The 19,891-nt window shown below is 38.1% G+C and overlaps 1 protein-coding gene across 2 annotated transcripts; it reads left to right on the top strand.

Moving 5' to 3' along the window:
• The first annotated feature begins 8 nt into the window (after positions 1–8).
• Positions 9–19,765, top strand: CEP97 (centrosomal protein 97). Of its 2 annotated transcripts, none has more exons than XM_074973125.1 (11): positions 9–310; positions 3,142–3,284; positions 5,610–5,768; positions 6,226–6,327; positions 7,429–7,542; positions 8,632–8,798; positions 9,564–9,728; positions 10,039–10,172; positions 10,770–11,547; positions 13,225–13,300; positions 14,170–19,765. In XM_074973125.1, exons 1-11 carry the CDS (start codon positions 259–261, stop codon positions 14,893–14,895), a joined length of 2,616 nt encoding a protein of 871 aa, XP_074829226.1. In that variant the 5' UTR covers positions 9–258; the 3' UTR covers positions 14,896–19,765. The 2 variants fall into 2 exon arrangements, with proteins under 2 accessions (XP_074829226.1, XP_074829235.1); XM_074973134.1 differs by lacking the exon at positions 9–310 and adding an exon at positions 801–867.
• Positions 19,766–19,891: the final 126 nt, after the last annotated feature.

Here is a 19,891-nt window from a genome sequence, read left to right as displayed (position 1 = left end):
GCAGAGCACGCTGGGAAACGCCTGCCGCGCGGTGCATCACGGGAGGCAGCGGCCCGGCTTCAGTCCGAGAGGGAGCTTCTCTTCCCCGGGCCCCCCTCCCAACTCCTTTAAAAATGGCCGTTGGCGGCGACGCGGGGCTTCTCGTCCAGGGGGTTCGCAGCTAAAATACCCAGAAATTATTTTTTTTCCTCGCGGCTTAAAGCAGCCAATCAGCGCGCGCGGCGCCCGGTTGCCTGGTGTCGTTAGCAAGCGGGACGTATGGCGGTGGCAAGGAGCGAGGCGGCTACGTCGGCTCTGGGAGCCAGGGAAGGTATCGGGGGCACTGGGGACCGGCCGGGTGGGTTACAGGGATCCTGGGGACTCTTGGTATCCGGGCTCAGGGGTTTACTTAGTGTCTTTTCTCCTACCCTTTTAGTAGGTTGGTCGCGCGTTGCATCATGGGATTTGTAGTTTTTTTCCTTTGCACAGCCTGGGTGTTAGCTCAGGGAGCGGACTACAAATTCCAGAGGGCTTTGCGCTCCCCCCACAACAGTGCTGGTGCATGGGGCGTAGAGGGATCAGCTAAAGGGGGTGGGGGGCTGTGGTCGCTCGTGGAGCCCGTTAATGGGGGTGCAGCTGGGGGAGGGGAGGCTGGGCGAGTCGGTCCCTTCCCCATTCAGGGCATGTCAGAAAGGGGGGGGGTTACCTGTCCTTTTCTCCCTTCCCCCACAAAACAGTGAGCTGAGAGAGACCATGAGACAATAGCACTGGTTGCCATCCACCTTTCCGTTGCCAGAGTGGTGCTGAAATCACCCCACGAGATGTGGCTGGGTTTCGGGTGTGAGGGAGGCTCTGTTGCAAGTAAGCAACTGACATCCGGTCCCACAGGTGTATGTAAATAACAACAAACAGTTCCTAAAATATCCTGTTCACTGTTTGGGGGGCTTTCCTTCATGAGTGAGAGAGCTAAAACAGAAGTTGTTTTATTTGTTTAAAAATGTAGGTCTTATTGCAAAGATAACCTTATAAATAAGAAATATACCATGTTTCCCTGAATTTCCAGACAGCTTTTATGTTTCTATTGCTATTATAGCTTTTGTAGGTAGCATTGCCACTGCTGCTATTCAGAATTCTGTGGACAAGTGTGAACTTGACAAAAGTAATGTGCGGTTAACTCTGATTCTGTTTGGGAAAGCGACCAGCAGACATAACTGTTAATTTTGTATTTAGCCTATCAGTTCAGTGCTTGAAGACTGTTCTTCACCAACAGTCTCTTTTTAGCCATAGCATGCTTCCAGCAGGAGTATAAGAATGTAGTCATATAGAACCTATATTGATTGTCAGAACTGATTGTTTCCTACTACCACAGAGTTTGACACTGGAGGGTAGTGGTCTGCTACTGAGCTGACGGTGGGAGGGGAACCAGCAGTGGGTAGGAATGGGAGAGTGGTTTACATGTGCTGTAAATAGGATACAGTCAGTACCTCCTCCTAAGCTGGGCTAATATCTGAAAGAGATAATTGGAAGCTGTAGATCCTGAAGCTTTAGTGGTCTAAGTTTCACTTATTTTGGAGACTGCCCCTCCTTCTCAGCTCTGTTACGACAAGTGCTTTCATCTGGAATGTTTTAACTCTGTCCCCGGAGTTAAGTGGTGGGTCTCAACTCTTTAGAATTTTGTCTTGCCCAAAATATATCTGGACTCAAGCACTGCATAATTTTACTGTGTACTGTTTGCTCAGGCTTTCCACTAGAGGCAGTGCTGGAATCTGGAACAGTTAGCCCATCAGTTAGCATTTCCCCATTTCTGGACCTTATGGGAAAGTTAGTTTGATCCTGTGTAGAGTTGTAATATGCATTACAGCTGTCCAGAGAACAACTATTCTGTTTTGTGACAACTTTTAAGGTTTTGAAATTTTTTGTTTCACATTGGAATGAAAACAAAACCTTTTGGACATTTTTTGTGAAACAGAATTGTGTCAAGTTTCCACCCAGAAAGTCCACTTGAAGATCAGAAATCTTCCCATCAGAAACTTTGTTGAAATCTGTGTCTCCTCAAAACATTAAAGCTTTGATGAAACAGCATTTTTCAAAAACAACAATAAAAAAAGATTTTGGCAAAAAAATTCCAACCAGTCTAGTATACATGCTCCCAGTTTAGCGGGTGGGGAGTGGGGAAAACCTTTCCAGCGACAAATGGGAAGATTTCTCTGTGTTGGGACTTAAGCCATTTAAAAGAAAAAACTCCTTCCCCTTAAGTTGGTGTAAATAGACAACCTTCCAGATTAAAAAAACAATGCAGTCATTTTCCTGAATGTGCAGACTGCCCCAGTACTTCTGCTGCTCGTAGCTTTCCCAAGAAGCCGCAGAATGAAATTAATAAGACTCTGCTCTGTTTTGTTATTGCTATTCAGAGTAGTGTCATGAATCTCCTTGACTTCCTATTAATGGGATTGCTCGCTGGGAAAGAATTACAAGTCTTTGTTAGCTCCTATTCCCACTAAATACAGTGATCCCTTTTTTGCAGTTTTCAGAGTAGCAGCCGTGTTAGTCTGTATTCGCAAAAAGAAAAGGAGTACTTGTGGCACCTTCTCTTATGACTACTACAACAAAGGTGATCGGATTTTTTGAAAGGCAAGGGATGTATTAAATTTTTCATTACCAGAATCATGGTAAAAGATGGTGAGTAGATTTGGTGACTGGGATGGAAAATTTTCACAGCATTTTTTCAAGGCTGAAGCATTATAATATTGTTTGTAGAGCCATTATAGCTACCTGTCAGTCTGAGATACTTATATGATACCCATTACTTTATTATCACAGTCTTGAATGTTTTACATACCCCACATATCTGTGAGGTAGAGAATTATTGCTGCTTTAGAAGGGGAACTGAGACACATAGAACCTAAGTGACTTGCCAAAGGTCACACAGGAAAGTCTGTGGTGGAATATGGACTCCCAAGTCTCAAGGTAGTGTCCTAATCGCTGGGTCACCCTTCTTCTCATTTATTCAGTCTGAAATATTCATTTGACAAAGTCTCAGAGATGCAAATGATAGAATTCAGTTATTTCTCTCTAGTCATGAATACAAGTCTGTTTATATTGCTTGCGAATTGGCCGCACACGTGCTCATACTTTACTTCTTTTTCCCCCCCTTTCTCCAAGGTTCGGTAGTTAATTGGTCAGGTCAGGGGTTGCAAAAGTTGGATCCAACATTACCCTGTGATGCTGACATTCATACTCTAATTCTGGATAAAAACCAAATAATTAAACTGGAACACCTGGAGAAATGCAGGAACTTAATGCAGGTCAGTATTATATGGTTCGAGTTGGCCATGAAATAACTTAACCACACTGTGCTTGTTAAAATAATTCTGTCACAAGAATGAATTAATTGAGCTCAAAAAGTTCCTTTTTCATAATAAACTAACTACGCAACTTCCTATATTTCTGACTGGACGAGGTGATAGCTAAAAATTAGAGACTTTTTTTTCAGTCCAGTACAGGTCTGCAGCTGATAGTAGCACAAATTGTCTCCCTGGTTACCTATATAATTCAGAGAAAAATTATTTCATTGTCTTAAAAAAATGCTGGTGCCTGGTACTCAGATATTGAGTGAACTCAGTTCCTAGTGAAGTCAAAAGTAATCTTAATGCTTGACTCAACCATAATAATGTTCTTTTAACATAAATTTTCCATGTGTAATAAATATGTATGTATATAGTACTTTCCATCCTTGGATTTCAGAGCTGTTTACAAAGAGAGTGCATCACTATCCTTATTTTACATGTGGTGTAGCTGAGGTGCTAGGAGCTTTAGTGACTCAAAAGGTCACACACACTGGCACAGCTAGATGTAGATGCCTATCTCATGACTGTTAGTGCTATGCCCTGTCACCAGACCATGCAGTCCTCCTTTCATTTGCACTCTCTTAAACAGGACTCTTTTCAGTTTAACCTATAGTTTATCTTTGTTCTGTTTTGTCAAAAAACTTTTTATTGGTGCTTAAAAAGAAAAATACTTAGTTTATTTTCATGCCTTTATAACTACTGCTATCACAAATTCCAATATCACTTTTAGGGCAATCCGTCTAATAGCCAGGCCTTTGCAACATAAAATGTAAGACCATAGTTATAAGTGAGTCCTGTGCTAACGTATGTAAACTTCCAAGTTACACAATATACAACTGCTAAAATGAATTGACTGGTAAATTGAAATATGGTATAAAAATTTATTAACACAAGTAGAGGTGAAGAAAAAAATAAATGTAAAACAGGATAAAATACAAGAAGCAAAAGTGCTCACTGTAAAATTAAATGGTTTTACATTCTGACACTAATGCCCTGAGCCACTTAGGCCTTGATTCTGCAAATACTAATGTCCATGCTTAACTTTAGTCCCAGGAGTAGTCTGTTGAAATGAATAGGGCTATTCATGGTAGTAAAGTTAAACACGTGCATACGTGTTTGTAGGATCAGGGCACTGGTCTCCACAGGACATCTCTAACAAGTCCAAGTCCATCATTAACTATCATTCGACGTAATTCCAGCCAGACATGAATAACAGTCTTTTTGAGTTCCCTTATTAGCTTCCAGAGGAGAATCTAAACTAATACATGAAAGGAGTCTTTCAAGCCCAGTGCTCACAATATTGGCTTAGGAGAATGTTGTTTTAATTTGTGCTTTGACTGTTCATGTAGGAATTTATCATTCCTAAAGCCCATACATTACATTTGGGATGGACTAGGATTTAGATTTATTATACCTGCTTGGAGCTACAAATGCACTGGGAGTTCACACAAGCAAATTTCAATTCCGGCTAAAATTACAGTAGAAAAACAGAGTAGTTAATCCTTTTCACAGCTGAACCACAGGTCCTATTGTATCAGAGTAGCTATAACGAAGACATTATCGGTTTTACTACTTGGTGTTGACGTATCAAAAATATGTACACGGTCAGTTTTTCATGACGCTTTCATATTAAAACATATATTGGTATCAGTGCATGGTAGCTTCACCATGGTTAAAGGGCAGTAAGTGTGTTTTCAATATGGATTCAAGTTTTCTGAGAGTTCTTGACTGTAGAATTAACATTTGCCTGGGTCTTAATCCTTGCTGACAAATTCTTAGAGTAGAAAGTGGCCATTATAAGTGGTCTGTATTTAAAACATAATTAAAAATTACTCTTTTTCTGGGGATAAAAACTATTTTTTGACACTTGTGTAAAATATTTTATTTTTTTATTCTCCACTATGGTGAGGATAAGCAAGTAGATTTTGATCCTGGAATAGTACATTTTCATGGTGAGTTTGCAAAGCTGATTTAAAATACTGATTACCAGTTACTAAATTCATTCTAGGTTTCAGTTTCTTTGGTTTCAGCAGGTAAAAGCCCAGGTGAATTTGTCCCAGTTTGTTGTATGAGATTTTAAGAGTTTGATGAAGAAAGAGTCTGTATAGTTCTGCAGTTTGTCTTGTCCACCTTATCCTTTGTGTGAAAATGGAAAATCTAGATTCATAGTATTTTTGTTGGATTGGATATTTAGCTGTTAAATCAGAGCAAGATCTCTGGTAGGCTGTGTTGTTCATACACTTTGATAGTAAATATAAAACATTTCTTATATTCAATCTACAGCTATCTGTAGCCAACAATCGACTTGTAAGGATGATGGGTGTGGCTAAACTGACGCAGCTCCGGGTATTAAACTTGCCTCACAACAGTATTGGTTATGTGGAAGGGCTGAAGGATCTGGTGCACTTGGAGTGGCTAAACCTGGCAGGAAATAACCTTAAGGTGAAATATTTATTCTTTGTACGTTTTCTGAAATCTGTATTTCCGACGGTAGTGGGTAAATTGGAAAATACTGAAAAAAACATCCCGGCATAGCCTGATTCTGTTCCATTTTTGTGCCCACTAAATTCCCATTCACTTTAATGGGATCATTTGTGTCTTTCCAGTCTCTGAAGTGGAGAAAGGTAGTATTTGTGTAAGGGATCTCCTAGGAAAACTGACCTAAATAACTGAATCCCAAAATATAAAGGGATTTGGGTAATCTTTTGAAATGCAGGTCAGATACTAAACTTAATAATCTTATTTTTAATATAGTTATATTAATAATGTAGTTTTGAAATGGTACAGTTTGTCCAGTCTAATTAGCTTCAGAAAAGATCGCAGAATGTTGATATCAACTTTTATTTAATAGAAAAAGAAAGTCTTAGAGTAACTAATATGATTATTTCTCTTGTTGTAGACCATAGATCAGATCAATAGCTGCACATCTCTTCAACATCTTGATTTGTCAGACAACAATATACCTCAAATAGGAGATCTCTCCAAGCTTTTGTCTCTAAAGGTAAATGCTTCCTCACCTTTCTGTCTTTGGACTATTCTTTGCAAAAAACAGTTGTGACAGTAACTCTAAGCAGATAGCATTTTTCATTATCCATTCACTTCTAAAAGCATTTTAATTAATCACCATAATTGCTGTACTACAGAGGTATGTAAAAATTTATTATCCCCATTTTAAAGATGAAGAGATTGAGGCAGAGCATTTGTGATTCACTTGTGATCAATCTTTAATTTTTGTCCCAGGCGACATAGTGAATTGGTATGAGAGTAGTGGTGAGAACTTAAGTTCCTGGCTCCCAGTTCTCTTCTCGGGCTATGTCTACACTACTGCAGTAACTCCTAGAATATCAGGGTTGAAAGGGACCTCAGGAGATCATCTAGTCCAACCTCCTGCTCAAAGCAGGACCAATCCCCAATTTTTGCCCCAGATCCCTTAATGGCCCCCTCAAGGATTGAACTCACAACCCTGGGTTTAGCAGGTCAATGCTCAAACCACTGAGCTATCCCTCCTCCCCCAACGTAGCTGGCGTCGACGTACCTTAGGTCGAGTTACTGTGGGGTCTACACCGTGAGAAAATCTCCCGTCGACTTACCTTACTCTTCTCGTCATGGGTAGAGTACAGGGATCGACTGGAGAGCGATCTGCAGTCAATTTGGTGGGTCTTTACTAGACTCACTAAACCAATCGCTGGTGGATTGATCTCAGAGCGTCAATCCCTGCGGTAGTATAGACCTGCCCTCAGAATAAACTACTCCTCCTCCTCTTAAGTACTGGATCGGAACAAAGCAAGTTCTGCTACCTCTTTTGCACTGAACTATCTGCATAGGAGAAAGATACGTTTCCAAATGTACTTTTAAAAATATCGGTAGTTAGAAACTTTAAAACTGTACATTTTATAAAGGGAAATTTTGCTTTTAAATGTGAGGTTTTTTCAAGGTATTGCTATTTCCCTGACTCTAACAACCAATAATCTGTTTGCAAACACTGGCAAATCTTTACATTGTCATTTCACTGTGTGTGTGTTCTGAAGCTATCACTGTTCACAACGTTCATGTTTTGACCAAAAAAAGCATACATTTCATTACAATATTTTTTATTTCATAGACTCTGCTGCTGCATGGAAATATTATAACCTCACTTCGTATGGCACCTGTTTGCCTACCTCAAAGTCTGATTATTCTCTCTTTGGCAGAAAATGAAATCAGAGACTTAAACGAGGTAAGAATGTGGAATATTTATCCTCAAATTTTTACTTACAATAAAAAAGGATAGTTCTTTTGAGAGCAAAGTATCAAGAATGTATGTAAAATTGGCTTTGCTTTCTCCAAATATGCTAGACTACTGGAGTTTATTTGTACTCATTTGTTTCTGTAGTAAAGGTTCATGCAGTGAACTACTACACAAACCAGCTGATCCTCTGGTTTGGATGTTTTCCTTAAAACCAAAAAGAAATGTGTTGGGATGGAAGTTTCAACTTTCAGCTGTCATTTTTCCCCTTCCTTGTTTAATTGCTCAAAGATCCCAAAAGTCCAGTCCAAGGGCGAGATGTTGCCTACAAATTGATAAAATAACTTCTCCTGGCTTTTCTTCCTGTATCTACAAAGTGAGAACAAATCTGACCAGCTGCTGGCTTTCACAGCTGAGAAATCCAACAAACAATTTCTGTTCTCAAAAGGATAGGTCTGAAGTGCACAGCCTGGACCCAAACTTTTCCTAAATTTTGTATTCGTAGTTTTGGTTTGGGCCCATCTCTGTTCTGTTCTTTTACCATGAAGCAGATGGCAAATAGTCTGGCTATAGTTGTTTGTTGTTGTTGTTTATTTTATTTTAAAAATCAGATAAATAAGTAGTTGCTCCTGCCAAATTGTCAGCATAGCCTTCGTGTTGGAGGGACCCCTTAATTTGGTCAGATTTACATTCCTCCGTCCTTTTCCTTAGGATCACATGGTCACAGTCCATCTTTTCTACTGATTGGCCTGACCATCGTAAGACATTCTTTTCTCCTGTGCTGATGCAGAATAACACAAATATCTAATCATACTATACCTATCCGGGCACTGAAAGGAGGTGATTCTTTCCAAAGGCCATGGGGGTTGCTGTGTTACAGGAAAGTGGATGGTTACATGACAGTGGTGTTCACAGTATTGTTAGTACTTCTTTTTTTGAAGTAGTGTATGTGTTGCAAGTAAAAGTTACCGCATCTATAATGCTGGTACTCTGCCCAAGATGTCTAACCAATGGAAATACATTATGTTTTATAAACATGGAGTAGTTCTCTTCTGTCAACAAAGACATCGTTTGTTACAGATTTCTTTCTTGGCTTCCTTTCCTGAGTTGGAGCAGTTGTCAATTATGAACAACCCTTGTGTGATGGCCACACCTTCTATTCCTGGATTTGACTATCGGCCATATATTGTCAGCTGGTGTCTGAATCTTAAAGTTCTGGATGGATATGTGATTTCTCAGAAAGAGAGGTGAAATAATTTTTTTAATTGCTCTTTTTAAATTGGTTCATATGTTTGGATAAAGTGAAGTAGTATATTATTTTTGTGTGAGTGGAAATGTATCTCCGGATCAACTGTACTTATCCATTCTGTCTTTGTTTGTTTACTACTATATGTTTTGAGTTTAGAGGAAAAAATACTCAGTCTCTGCTTTGTCATGATTCATTTAATTGTGAATAGATGTTCTGGACATGGTATGTATCTGTCAGTATATTACTGCTCCCTGACTGGATGAGCATAACTCTTATAAGGTTTACAGTGTGAATACTCACAATTTAAAATTCACTGTGTACTTTCTGTGAATATTCTGCAGTATATGCTTATAAAGTTTGTTGCAGTGAACATTCCTGCTAATAAACTCATTCATCCATATGTTTATAGACTACAAAAAGGGCCATAAACACAGGTGAAGTGAATAAATTTAAAAAATTGAACAGAGAATGGATAGGTGAAGAGCATTGCCAGCCCATGGACTAGAATATCAGTTGCAGAATAGATCTTCTACTTCACAGCCTCTTTTTTTTTTTTTTTTTTTTTGTGAGGGATTCTTCTCCATCAGCTCCTCTGAAGATCCCAGTTTCTCTGGCTTTTGTGCAGGGGACCATGCTTTGCATTTATGTGGCAAAGGCACGCAGTAAAAGAAAAGTTACAAAGAGAGCTTAGCAATAAGAAAATGACTTGTATACAACTATGATTTTATGCCAAGACAATGACTGTGCATTTTCTCCCCCGCAGTTTGAAAGCAGAATGGCTTTACAGTCAAGGTAAAGGACGATCATATCGACCTGGCCAGCATGTTCAGTTAGTCCAGTATCTGGCCACTGTTTGTCCTCTTACCGCTACATTTGGTCTCCAGACTGAAGAGGATGCCAAACTGGAAAAAATACTGAGTAAGCAGAGGTAAGGACATTTTAGCTTGAACTATTGATGGCACTTAGTAAGTACTGTTCTATTCAACTGAGGGGTTTTAAGGATAATCTAATTAATTTTGACAGTTTAGGACCAGGTCTTGCGAGCCCTAACGGTTGTAAGGTGGCTTCAGTGAAACTTCTTGTACGTGTAAGGATTTGTACAGTCAGCCCCTTGTTTTAGAATGGTTTAACCAATTGTTTTTTCCACAGAATAGCTGGTAGTTCCCTTCTGCACCACTAGTTGAATTCTTATTTTAAAAGAGAGATTTTAAAATTACTTGGATTTTGTTTGTGTTTAGGCTCCACCAGAAGCAGTTGATGTACCAAAGCCAAAATGAAGGGCTGCCTACATCCTCTACTCCCAACAAAGTGGTGCCTGCTACGTATGAACACAACAGTCCAACCCAAAGGCCCCAGATAATTCCTGAAAGTGGTAAGATCCAAATCTGCTACTGTGAGCTACTGTTCACTGTGGAAATGAACAAAATAGCTGTTTGCACACAAATAACTTTGTGAAGGGAAAATTGGCAATGTAGTCCTACTCTGGAACAGATCCTTCAGATCTTTATTGTATTTGTTTGGATTGTTTTTAACTTAAGTAATACAGGTATTGATATACTTTGTTTTCTAATACCACTTTCATCACTTATTCAGATCTTGAAAACAGTCACTAATGAGATTAATAAGTAACTAATAATAATAATAATAATACCTTCTATTAGCTCATTACTTCCGTTATGTGCCTACTACTTTTTGACTGTTCTGTCTAGTTAGACATTTCTTCTTCAGAGGGACAATTTCTTACTGTTTTTGTATCGTATACAGCACCCTGGCATATAATGGGATTCCCAAATGCTACTGCAATATCTATGTTAAATAATCATATGATTGCCATTGTTAGCACTTCAGATACTATTATTACTCAGTAAGTACTTGGGTTGATTTAAATAAATAAATACCTATTGATTTAAATAAACAAATTATATATTTAAATACGGTGTAGTCTAAATTTGGCTTTCTAATCATCTAGAACCTGTTATCCAAAGGAATTCTTGGGTTGGGCCAGGCTCCAGTGATGACCATTCCTATGCAGTTAAGAATGTCTTTCCGGCTTCAGTGCAAGCTGAAAGAAGCTGCCACAATGAGCTGTACCTGGAGGACATACAGACTGATGAGGACAAACTGAACTGCAGCCTTCTGTCCTCAGAGTCTACTTTTATGCCAGTTGCTTCAGGACTGTCTCCAGTATCTCCCACTACAGAATTAAGGCTACATGGAATCAATTTGAACCTAGAAGAAGATGATAATACAGTGATTGTATTTGTGAAGGAGGTCAATAAAGATGAGGATGATAAGCAGGAAAAGACTTCTTGGGTTACAAATGAGTGTTCCATCAAAACAGCAGAAATTGTGGAAACTCAAGAGGAAGATAATGAGGATGGAATATTGCCTTCCCCTAGTCCAGCAACAGTCACTGCTAACCCAACTGCAAGTATTAATGACTGTTTCGCATCATCTGTTGACCAGGTTCTGTGCAGCCACCTCAAGCCACCATTAACTGATGATGAACCATTAATTAAAAATCTTTATACTGAGCAAACTATAGAGAGAAATTCTACTGATGCATCAGCTGCTGTTGACCAAGATGCTGAACTTCAAAGAATGAACAAAGCGGCCACCAAGCTTCAAGCCTGCTGGAGGGGATTCCACACAAGAAACTACCATCCCAGAGCCAAGGAAGTGCGTTACGAAATTCGGTTAAGCAGAATGCAAGAGCATATTGTTTTCTTAACTGATGAAGTAAGAAAGTGAGTCAGAAGTCTTATTTTATGTTCTTATTCTCAAAACTGAATTAATGTAATTAGAACAGAAAAAATAACTTGTTCTAATGCATTTCAGAATGAGTATAAACTTATCTTGGCTTATGGAACTATTTCTATGGCTGTGACTCTATGCACAGTAGCTCTTTTGTATGCTAACACAGAACTACTATGATCACAGCTTTCTCTTCCGTCTCCCTTATCAGCATGTATGTAACTCCCCTCTCTTCACTCTATAGCTCTATCTACACGCGTTTGGTTAAAGGGAAATTTTCTCTTCTTCATCCTCCCACACTCAGGACAATAGACTCTAATATTAAGGCAAATTAAGGGAGCATAAAGCAACTATACTTTATGACATTCTCTTAAAGTTCAGCGAGAGTATGAGTGGTTCTGAATGTGAAAGATGGTCGTCCAGGATCCATGCTGAGATCACAGTAAATCAGTGTTTGGGGTATTCGTTTTTAATATGAGGTTCTTCTCTGAAAAGTGGCTATGTAACAAGGCATCATAGGAGTCCAATGTTTGTATGATTTCATCTCAAAGTTGCTCAGTTTACAAGATTATTTTGTCAGCCCTGCAGACTCAACCTGGGATCTGAGTGAAGATCTAGGATCATTCTCTCTCATTACAAGTAATAAAGATTCTGTGAGTCAAATTAGGCCCTCAGTGACACCTGTGAAATCCCATTGCTTTCAGATGATGCCTGTGGTTATATAGGTGCAATCCATTAACCTATGGTTGGGTTTGAAGAGGTTCATGCAGAACCTTTATTACTGATGTTGATGCATGAAAAGGGAAATATCTCAGCTTGGCTCTTGGAGCTCAGTTTGAGTTATGGAGCTAGAAGTTAGAAAAGCATTGGATAAAGTGAGCAAATTTTATACAAAACCAGTGAGACACAATAAAATACGACCTCATAATGCCACTTTCAGTGGTACTTTACAGAAGAGAAACACTTCAGTCATTTGTTTGTAATTACCCACGTCTTAAAGCTGATGGGAAGCAAAATTGACCTGGCCTGGTGGATCCCTTACTAGAAAGTTGTCTGCTAATAGCTGTATTGTTTGTCACTAGCAGTTTGAAAAATGTGTGTAGAAACCCACAGTGGGTTTCACTTTTTTCCATGACTGACCAAAGTGATGGATGTGTCTGTGAAAAGAAGAGGCGGAGTTGTGGCACCTTAGAGACTAACAAATTTATTTGAGCAAATAAATTTGTTAGTCTCTAAGGTGCCACAAGTCCTCCTTTTCTTTTTGCGGATACAGACTAACATGGCTACTACTCTGAAATCTGTGAAAAGAGTTTCACAGAAGGAAGTGAGAGCTCTCTGATAGGGAGTTCTATAGAAACAGTTAAACAGCATGAGGACCCTGTGTCCTTCAGATACAAAGGATGTTCAGTAGACCATGGAGAATGGAGTACAAAAAGCTTTAATAGTGAGCAGGATAGTAGTTTTCTCCAACAGTATTTGAAGTCTGTTCAGCAGCTAAAAGATGCTGATAAGTCAAGTTGCAATATTTAAATGTTTGCCCTGTAGTATCTTTCAAGAACAGCCTCATATAAAATTATACATTTATACAAATGTACTGGTATTTTCAACCAAAAAAAACCACTGCTTTATTTCAGTATTTAAAATGAAATATCTTGGGTGTGTGTGTGTAGATTAAGAAAAGAAAGAGAAGACGAGAGGATTCAAAAACTTGTACAAGAGGAGGCTGTCAGATACCTTTGGAACCAGGTAAGCCTCTTTCTTTCTCTCTCCCTCTTTTTCCTATTTACAGATTAACTAAAAAGCATGCTTCTAAATACATATTCTTTTTAAGTATGAAAAGTATAGCTCATCCTTGGAAAACTGACCTTGCATGCTAGATGCATTACTAGAAAGTTATCTGCTAATTGGCTATATTGCCTGCCATTAGAACTCTAGAAAAAGTATGCAGAACTGTCTGCAAAATTAGAAACTTAAATATGTTTTAATAACTAAAAATAAAATCAGTTTAGAATAGAAGTAAGGAGAAAATACAGAAGAAGGTAAATGAGTCAAGTGGGAGAAAATGGGAAGCAAAACTGACTTGGGGTGGTGGATCCCTTACTAGAAAGTTCTGTTAATGGCTATATTGTCTGCCACTAGCAGTTTGAAAATGTGTGTAGAAACCCACATTGGGTTTAGTGAAAGAATAACTGGCTATTGCCAGATTATTCTCTGAGTGACTTAAGACTATGAAGCCATACTAATTGTTCTCTAACTAAATTCTAACTCTGAAAGGTTGATGCTACATCATATAGGTGGACCTCTTTCAAAGAGTCGGGTACTTCTGTAGTTGTAGTACCACGACAGTGAAACCTTTATATTCTTTTAAACATGTGTTGTCCCTTCTTAAAATCTTCCTCAGTGGTTTTGTTTCTTTTCCCTTTCACATCCCCTCCCCTCTTCTGTTTAACAGTGGGAAGTTCATCTTTCCCTTCTTTGAGGCAAAGTGCACTTACTTTTTATTTAGTCCTTGTATCTTACATTGAATATTAGATTGACCGCCAATTTACAAAACATTCCTAAGAAGCAAAGTATGTTATTCCATCATGAAATCTTTTTTTCCCTATGGTTTACAGGTTAGATCCCTTCAGCAGTGGCAACTTTCAGTGAACCAAAACCTTAGCACTTGGCAGCTTGGTGCTTCTGCATCAAGTACTTTGTGTCCATCCAAACTATCTGTCCAGTCATCTGGGCTCAATCAAGAAAACTCTCCTGTTGGTAGTTCTACCTGGTTGGTTTCAGCTATTGAAGCTCTTCATGAGAAAACTTTACCTGAGTTCCCAGATTCTGGCTTTCACTCCTCTATAACTGACCAAACTCATGTTAATGACTCTCATGGCTCTGAAAAGAGTTCCACAGAAGGAAATGAGAGCTCTCTGATTGGGAATTCTATAGAAACAGTCAAACCGTCTGGAGATCCTGTCTCAGAATGTATTTCAGATACAGAGGGTGTCCAGGCAGACCATGAGGAATGGAGTCAAGAGAGCTCAAATAGTGAGCAGGACAGTAGTCTTCTCCAACAATACTTGAAGTCAGTTCAGCAGCTCGAAGAGGCTGATGACAGGACAAGTTGCAGTGATGGGACAGAAAGGAGTAGGCCACAGACAGCTGCATCAGCAGAAAAACAGGATTCTTTGTCAGACGCTGTTTCTGTAAATGTCTCTCAAGATGTATCTTCACCTGCACAAAATGAAATTAATCAGACACCAGAAAGTTACAAATTGAATTCAGGAGTAGTAGAAGGGAAGCAAACAGAATGTGATGCTTCATTTCAGGAGCTGCATGTTGGCATAGCAGTGTAATGGGCTTAGCTCCATGGAAAATTAGGGAATACGGTTAACTTTTTTTTGCCGTTTATACAGAATTTGTATTCTTTTCATATATTCTATTCTGGATTCCCAAACCCATTTTACCGGAAAGGCTTAACTTTTAATAGCATCTTGAATGTTGATGCTAACTATGCTAAACTGCATATTTATTGAATGTTGATGTTAACTATGTTAAACTGAAATGAGCAAAGTTCTCTGTGGTGGACGTAATGCACTTTATTTCTGAATGACTCTTGTAGCTTAATAACTGGTTTTCATAAAGTATAATTCAAAGGATTATGATTTTTTCCTATTGACTCAATTCAGCTAAAGTAGATAAGCTTTAGTAAGTTTTTATTTTTCCTAAAAGTCAGAGCTTAAGTTCATGTTCTGTGCAAATAAGGAAACAGCATGGGAAAAGACAGGAATAGAGGAAGAATGAAGACTATCTCTGCAGGTATCGGTATAAACTGACAGGAAACAGGACAACAGAAATCACTTAATAGAGCTTCTGTGGACCTGAACTTAGGTATCTGTCAAGATTTTCAAAACTAAGTGCTCTAAAACTTGAATCCCAGGACACTGACAGGACAAGTTGCAAGTGATGGGGCAGTAGGCCACAGACAGCTGCATCCGCAGAAAAACAAGATTCTTTTAGGTCTCCTTTTTTTTAAAGACAATTGAAGCTCCTGGGTGCTCTGCACCTTTGAAAATAGGCCATTTATTTAGAAGCCTAAATATGGACTTAGGAGAGTCAAACTTTAGGGATGCATCTTTAAAACAAGTCTTGACCCTTGTCTCCCGTTCGGCCCAATCGTGCCGTCCTTTCTCAGGTAAGACTCATGGTAGGGTCAATGGCAGTATTTCGTGAGTAAGGGCTCCAAAAGGACCTAGTAACATAAGCATAGGCAGTGTCCCTCTCTGCCAAGTGAACCGCAGCAATGTGTGGTAGGAACAAGATGAAAACATAGTTTTGGAGGGAGCCATACTGCTGTGGTTAAAATGGAGGCCTGATTACCTAATTAGAAGTATTGAACCTCCACAAAGACGGCCCTGTTATCTTCTGGTGTCTCAGGTGTAAATATTAGAAGGAAATTCCATGAGTTGAAACAGTTTCCTGCCCCTTAGTTGGTTTTTTCCCATGTAAAGGAGCATTAAACATTTGACACTAATTGGTTTTAATTAATTGTAAACATGTGTGTCTCAATGTGCTGATTTAATTTTGCTTCACCTTCCTTTTAAGCTCTGGGGAAGCAGTGACAGCAGATAAAGTATAAATGGCAGTTAGGCATAATGCAAACCCCACTTTATCCTGTTATACCTTGTTCAGGGAAATAAAATAATCTTCAGTATGGCACAAAAGTAGCAATAGAAAATTGTGCCATGTAATTGGGAAAGGTCATCAGTAAAATAAAAAAATCAGCAAACGCACTGTGAGGCTGAACCTCCAGATCACTAGTCTTGCATTATGAGAGATCAATGCTCTTTGAATTATGTGTGTGAATTTCTCTGAGGTCAGTGCAACTAATCACATGAACAAAGATAGTTTTCACAAGGTCAGCTATTGCTTCTTCAAATATAAAGTGATTTTTCCAAACATGTCACCCTGTTAAATTCTGGAGATTATTATTTTTTAAAAGTCTTGATTCCCAGTCCCTATTAGGTCCTAAGGATGGAATTCACCCCTGTGCAGACAGTTGGCAGAAAGCCACTGAACCACTTAAGTCCCCAAAATAGAGCTGAAGTGGAACTCAAGTAGTGTATGGGCCTTTTACCAGCCCAGTGCACAGGCGTGAACTTCACCTTGAAAGAATAAAGCTTATCTTTGTATACAGTACAACCTTCTTTTTTCCAGAGGTCATGAGGATGTTATATATGTATTGGGTAATCTGGGAATTCTTGTTGTAATTAAGAAGCTAGGGTACTTGACTCTGTTTTGAATAATGAGAATATTTAGATAATTGAGGTTGAAATATATTAAATATACATCTTGCCACCTAATGCTAGTTAAAACATATCTGTAGTGTAATTGAGTTGGCATTTAGATGATCTAAGGAGATGTGAGTTCTCTACTTCCATTGAAATCAATGGCTGTTGGGGATCTCTGCCTCTTTCAGGATGGGGCCCCTAGGGGGGTTGGTGATTTTGTATCAATCTGGTGTGGAACTCTCATGTATCTCTTTAAAGGGACTTGGAGCATACCATTAAGTGTGAGAAGATTTCTCTGCGGTACACAAAACAGTTGCCAAATGTTGAAAGGAATCACTAAGTTCTCTCTCTAGTGACAGAATGTCAGTGTAATAGATCTCATGTTGAAAATTTAATTTCTTTGGATAAGAACAGTGTCAATTACTGAAGACTTTAATTTTGCTATTTTATATAAAAGTGCCTCATTTGTTGCCAGGAACTAAGCTGAGAAGAGTCAACATATGTTGTGTAAGTGCCAAAAGGTAATACCTTCATAAAACTAATTTTCCATGGAAGCCATAAAAGTTCATAGTATTCCCTGTAGTTGTGGGACTTGCAAACACAAATGCATGAAGACTTATTTTACCTGATATCTATATCAACTGTTACTTGTAACCTGTACATCCAACTCTCTATATAACATCCAAAAATCTTTCATTTTGTGAAGATACAGCAAAATATATACCAACTTATAATATTCAGCTGTATCTTTTTACTTTTTCAAAAGCTTTGCAGCACAAAATATCTCTTCTGTTATTGTGCGGTATATCTTGCATGTGTAGAAAATAAATTGCCTAAATTTAGCATATTTAAACATCAGAAAGATTTGGATTAATAACTTTTGCAGGATTAGAAGTAATTAGTTGTACATAAGCAAAAATATTGTGTTGAGCAGCATGAAATAAAAGGCTAAATAATACCTTAAATATGGAAAGGAAAAGAGATAAAGGATAAAGCTGAAAAATAGCAAACATGATGTATGCTAAAATAGGCTTATTTGAGCTAACGGAGTCTCAAATAAGCGATTTTTGTAGTGTCATACTTTAATTTATGGCTCAATTTTTCTTAGAGAATAAAACTTTTAAAGAGTAATTTTGGTCAATTTTGGGATGTGTACACAAGTCCTAGTTGTGGTCCGTGTTTTGGTTTCCTTACAATATTTCTACATTTTTATGATTGAAGAAGGCAGTTTATTTTAATTTCCACTCCACGTAATAAGTGATGGACTGTGAATGCTCACAGGGTAGAATTTGGATAAATGGAATTGAAAGATAATCTTAAAATGCAGACCATTTAAAAAATCTATTTAGAGAACAATTGATTTATATATTAAGTAATCTCTTTCCTTCCTTAGAAAGAAAAGTGGGGAAATTCCCCATTGAAGACGACAGATGAATCACCATTTGTTTTTTTTGTATGAAACTTATGATTACTGTAGTGCATTCCTCAGGTATCTAGAATTGTAATGAAATCAATGGGAGTTCTGAGTATATAAGGAATTTAGAATCTGTTGCTGTAGATACTTGAGTGGTGACTAGTCTGTCCTCTACATCTCCCCACCCTTTATGCTGTTTGGTAAACAAAATGAATGAGCGCTCTAAGGGAGAACTTTCCAAAAGCATGAAGCAGTGGTCTAACACTGCTCTCATTCACTTCAAAGGAAGCAGAGTTAGGCTTACACTGAGTGCTCTTGCAAATCCCACCCTAGAAGTTTATCGTCGTTACAGAAATGCTTTTCTCACAGTGCAGGGAAAACATTAAGATTACAAGTTTGATCATTCTAAAACATAAGTATCACTGGACAAATAGCTGTGGAAGCCCTTGATAAGTTAAATGGTGCAAGTGTAACAACTTTTATAGATTTATTTCTAGAAGACCCCATAACATGCATGCTACATATAATAAGAAAATGTACTTATCAGCCAATCTGTGTGTATGTATATAAATAAGCTCATTTTTCTGAATAACATAGAATGCCAGTGAGCTTGCAAGTTGTTCATGATTATATTATTTTAGGTATATTGACTTATGACCTTTTTGTACACAATGTCTATAGAACTCGAAGCCTTATTGCCACTTGTGGCGGATTGTTTGGGGAACTGGCCAAACTCAAGAAATGGAAGATGTGTTCCTCTGAGTCTACTTTGGTTCATTTTATTTGAGTTGAAAATATGTCTAATTTGAAATGGAGATGACTTGAATGAAAATGCAGTATAAAGCCGGTCAGTTCCTCTGTTTTAACTAGTGGAAAGGAGACTTTTCTATTTATTTTTTCCTTGAGGATTGTGCCACTCAATTAAGTAAACTTAAAATATAGTGAAGCCTTTCAAAAAAGTATTTTAATAGACCATTTTCCTACTGTAACTTTCTCAGAAGTTTTTCACACATTTTTTGGTCCCATGGTTTGTCTTGATGGCTGAGACTTATGCTATCTTAAATGTTCACATCACTTCAGCAAAAAGTAAAGGACCTAAGACACTTAACTCTTATAAACTATTTAATAGTATTACAATAAAAGAGGTGCTTTAACCGTGAATAAGTGCCATACCAAATCTTAACTTACAGAACTAATAGGTGTAAATAGTGATATAGGAGACCACTTTATGGCTTCATTACATATAATTTCAGTGGGCTAAATTCACCCTTAGTGTAATTTCTCTGAAGTTAATTTTGTTAAGTTTGAATCTTTCACAGTAGTATTCTACCTCTAACCTAGTCTTAAAAAACAACAATTAGGCCTTGATTTGTCTTTATACTTCTCACTGTTTTCTGTGAAGAATGTTGAGTGGTTAAACTGGTACAATTTGTATATTTTCTATGATTGTTTACATGTATGAATTTATTGGTTCCGATATTTAGTTTGTACCTCTGAGTTTTGATTTTTAAATAAATTTGTACACTGATTGGATATGTTTGAGCTTGGTGTTAAGTTTATACAAATGTCAGTCACTTTCAGTTAAGTTTTCTGTAGTGCCTTTAATCTGAAGTGATTTACAAATATGAAAATCAATAAATCATAGTA

The sequence above is a fragment of the Natator depressus genome, chromosome 1, assembly GCF_965152275.1.
Source record: "Natator depressus isolate rNatDep1 chromosome 1, rNatDep2.hap1, whole genome shotgun sequence".
Lineage (NCBI taxonomy): Eukaryota > Metazoa > Chordata > Testudines > Cheloniidae > Natator > Natator depressus.
The sequence above is the reverse complement of the archived record's forward strand: the minus strand, read 5'-3'. Positions and strand labels throughout refer to the sequence as shown.

Coding starts and splice junctions, on each gene's coding strand:
- CEP97 (XM_074973134.1), top strand. CDS start 801: ATGTGGCTGGGTTTCGGGTGTGAGGGAGGCTCTGTTGCAAGTAAGCAA. Junction 3,285..5,609: donor AATGCAGGAACTTAATGCAG/GTCAGTATTATA, acceptor TTCAATCTACAG/CTATCTGTAGCCAACAATCG. Junction 8,799..9,563: donor GTGATTTCTCAGAAAGAGAG/GTGAAATAATTT, acceptor TCTCCCCCGCAG/TTTGAAAGCAGAATGGCTTT.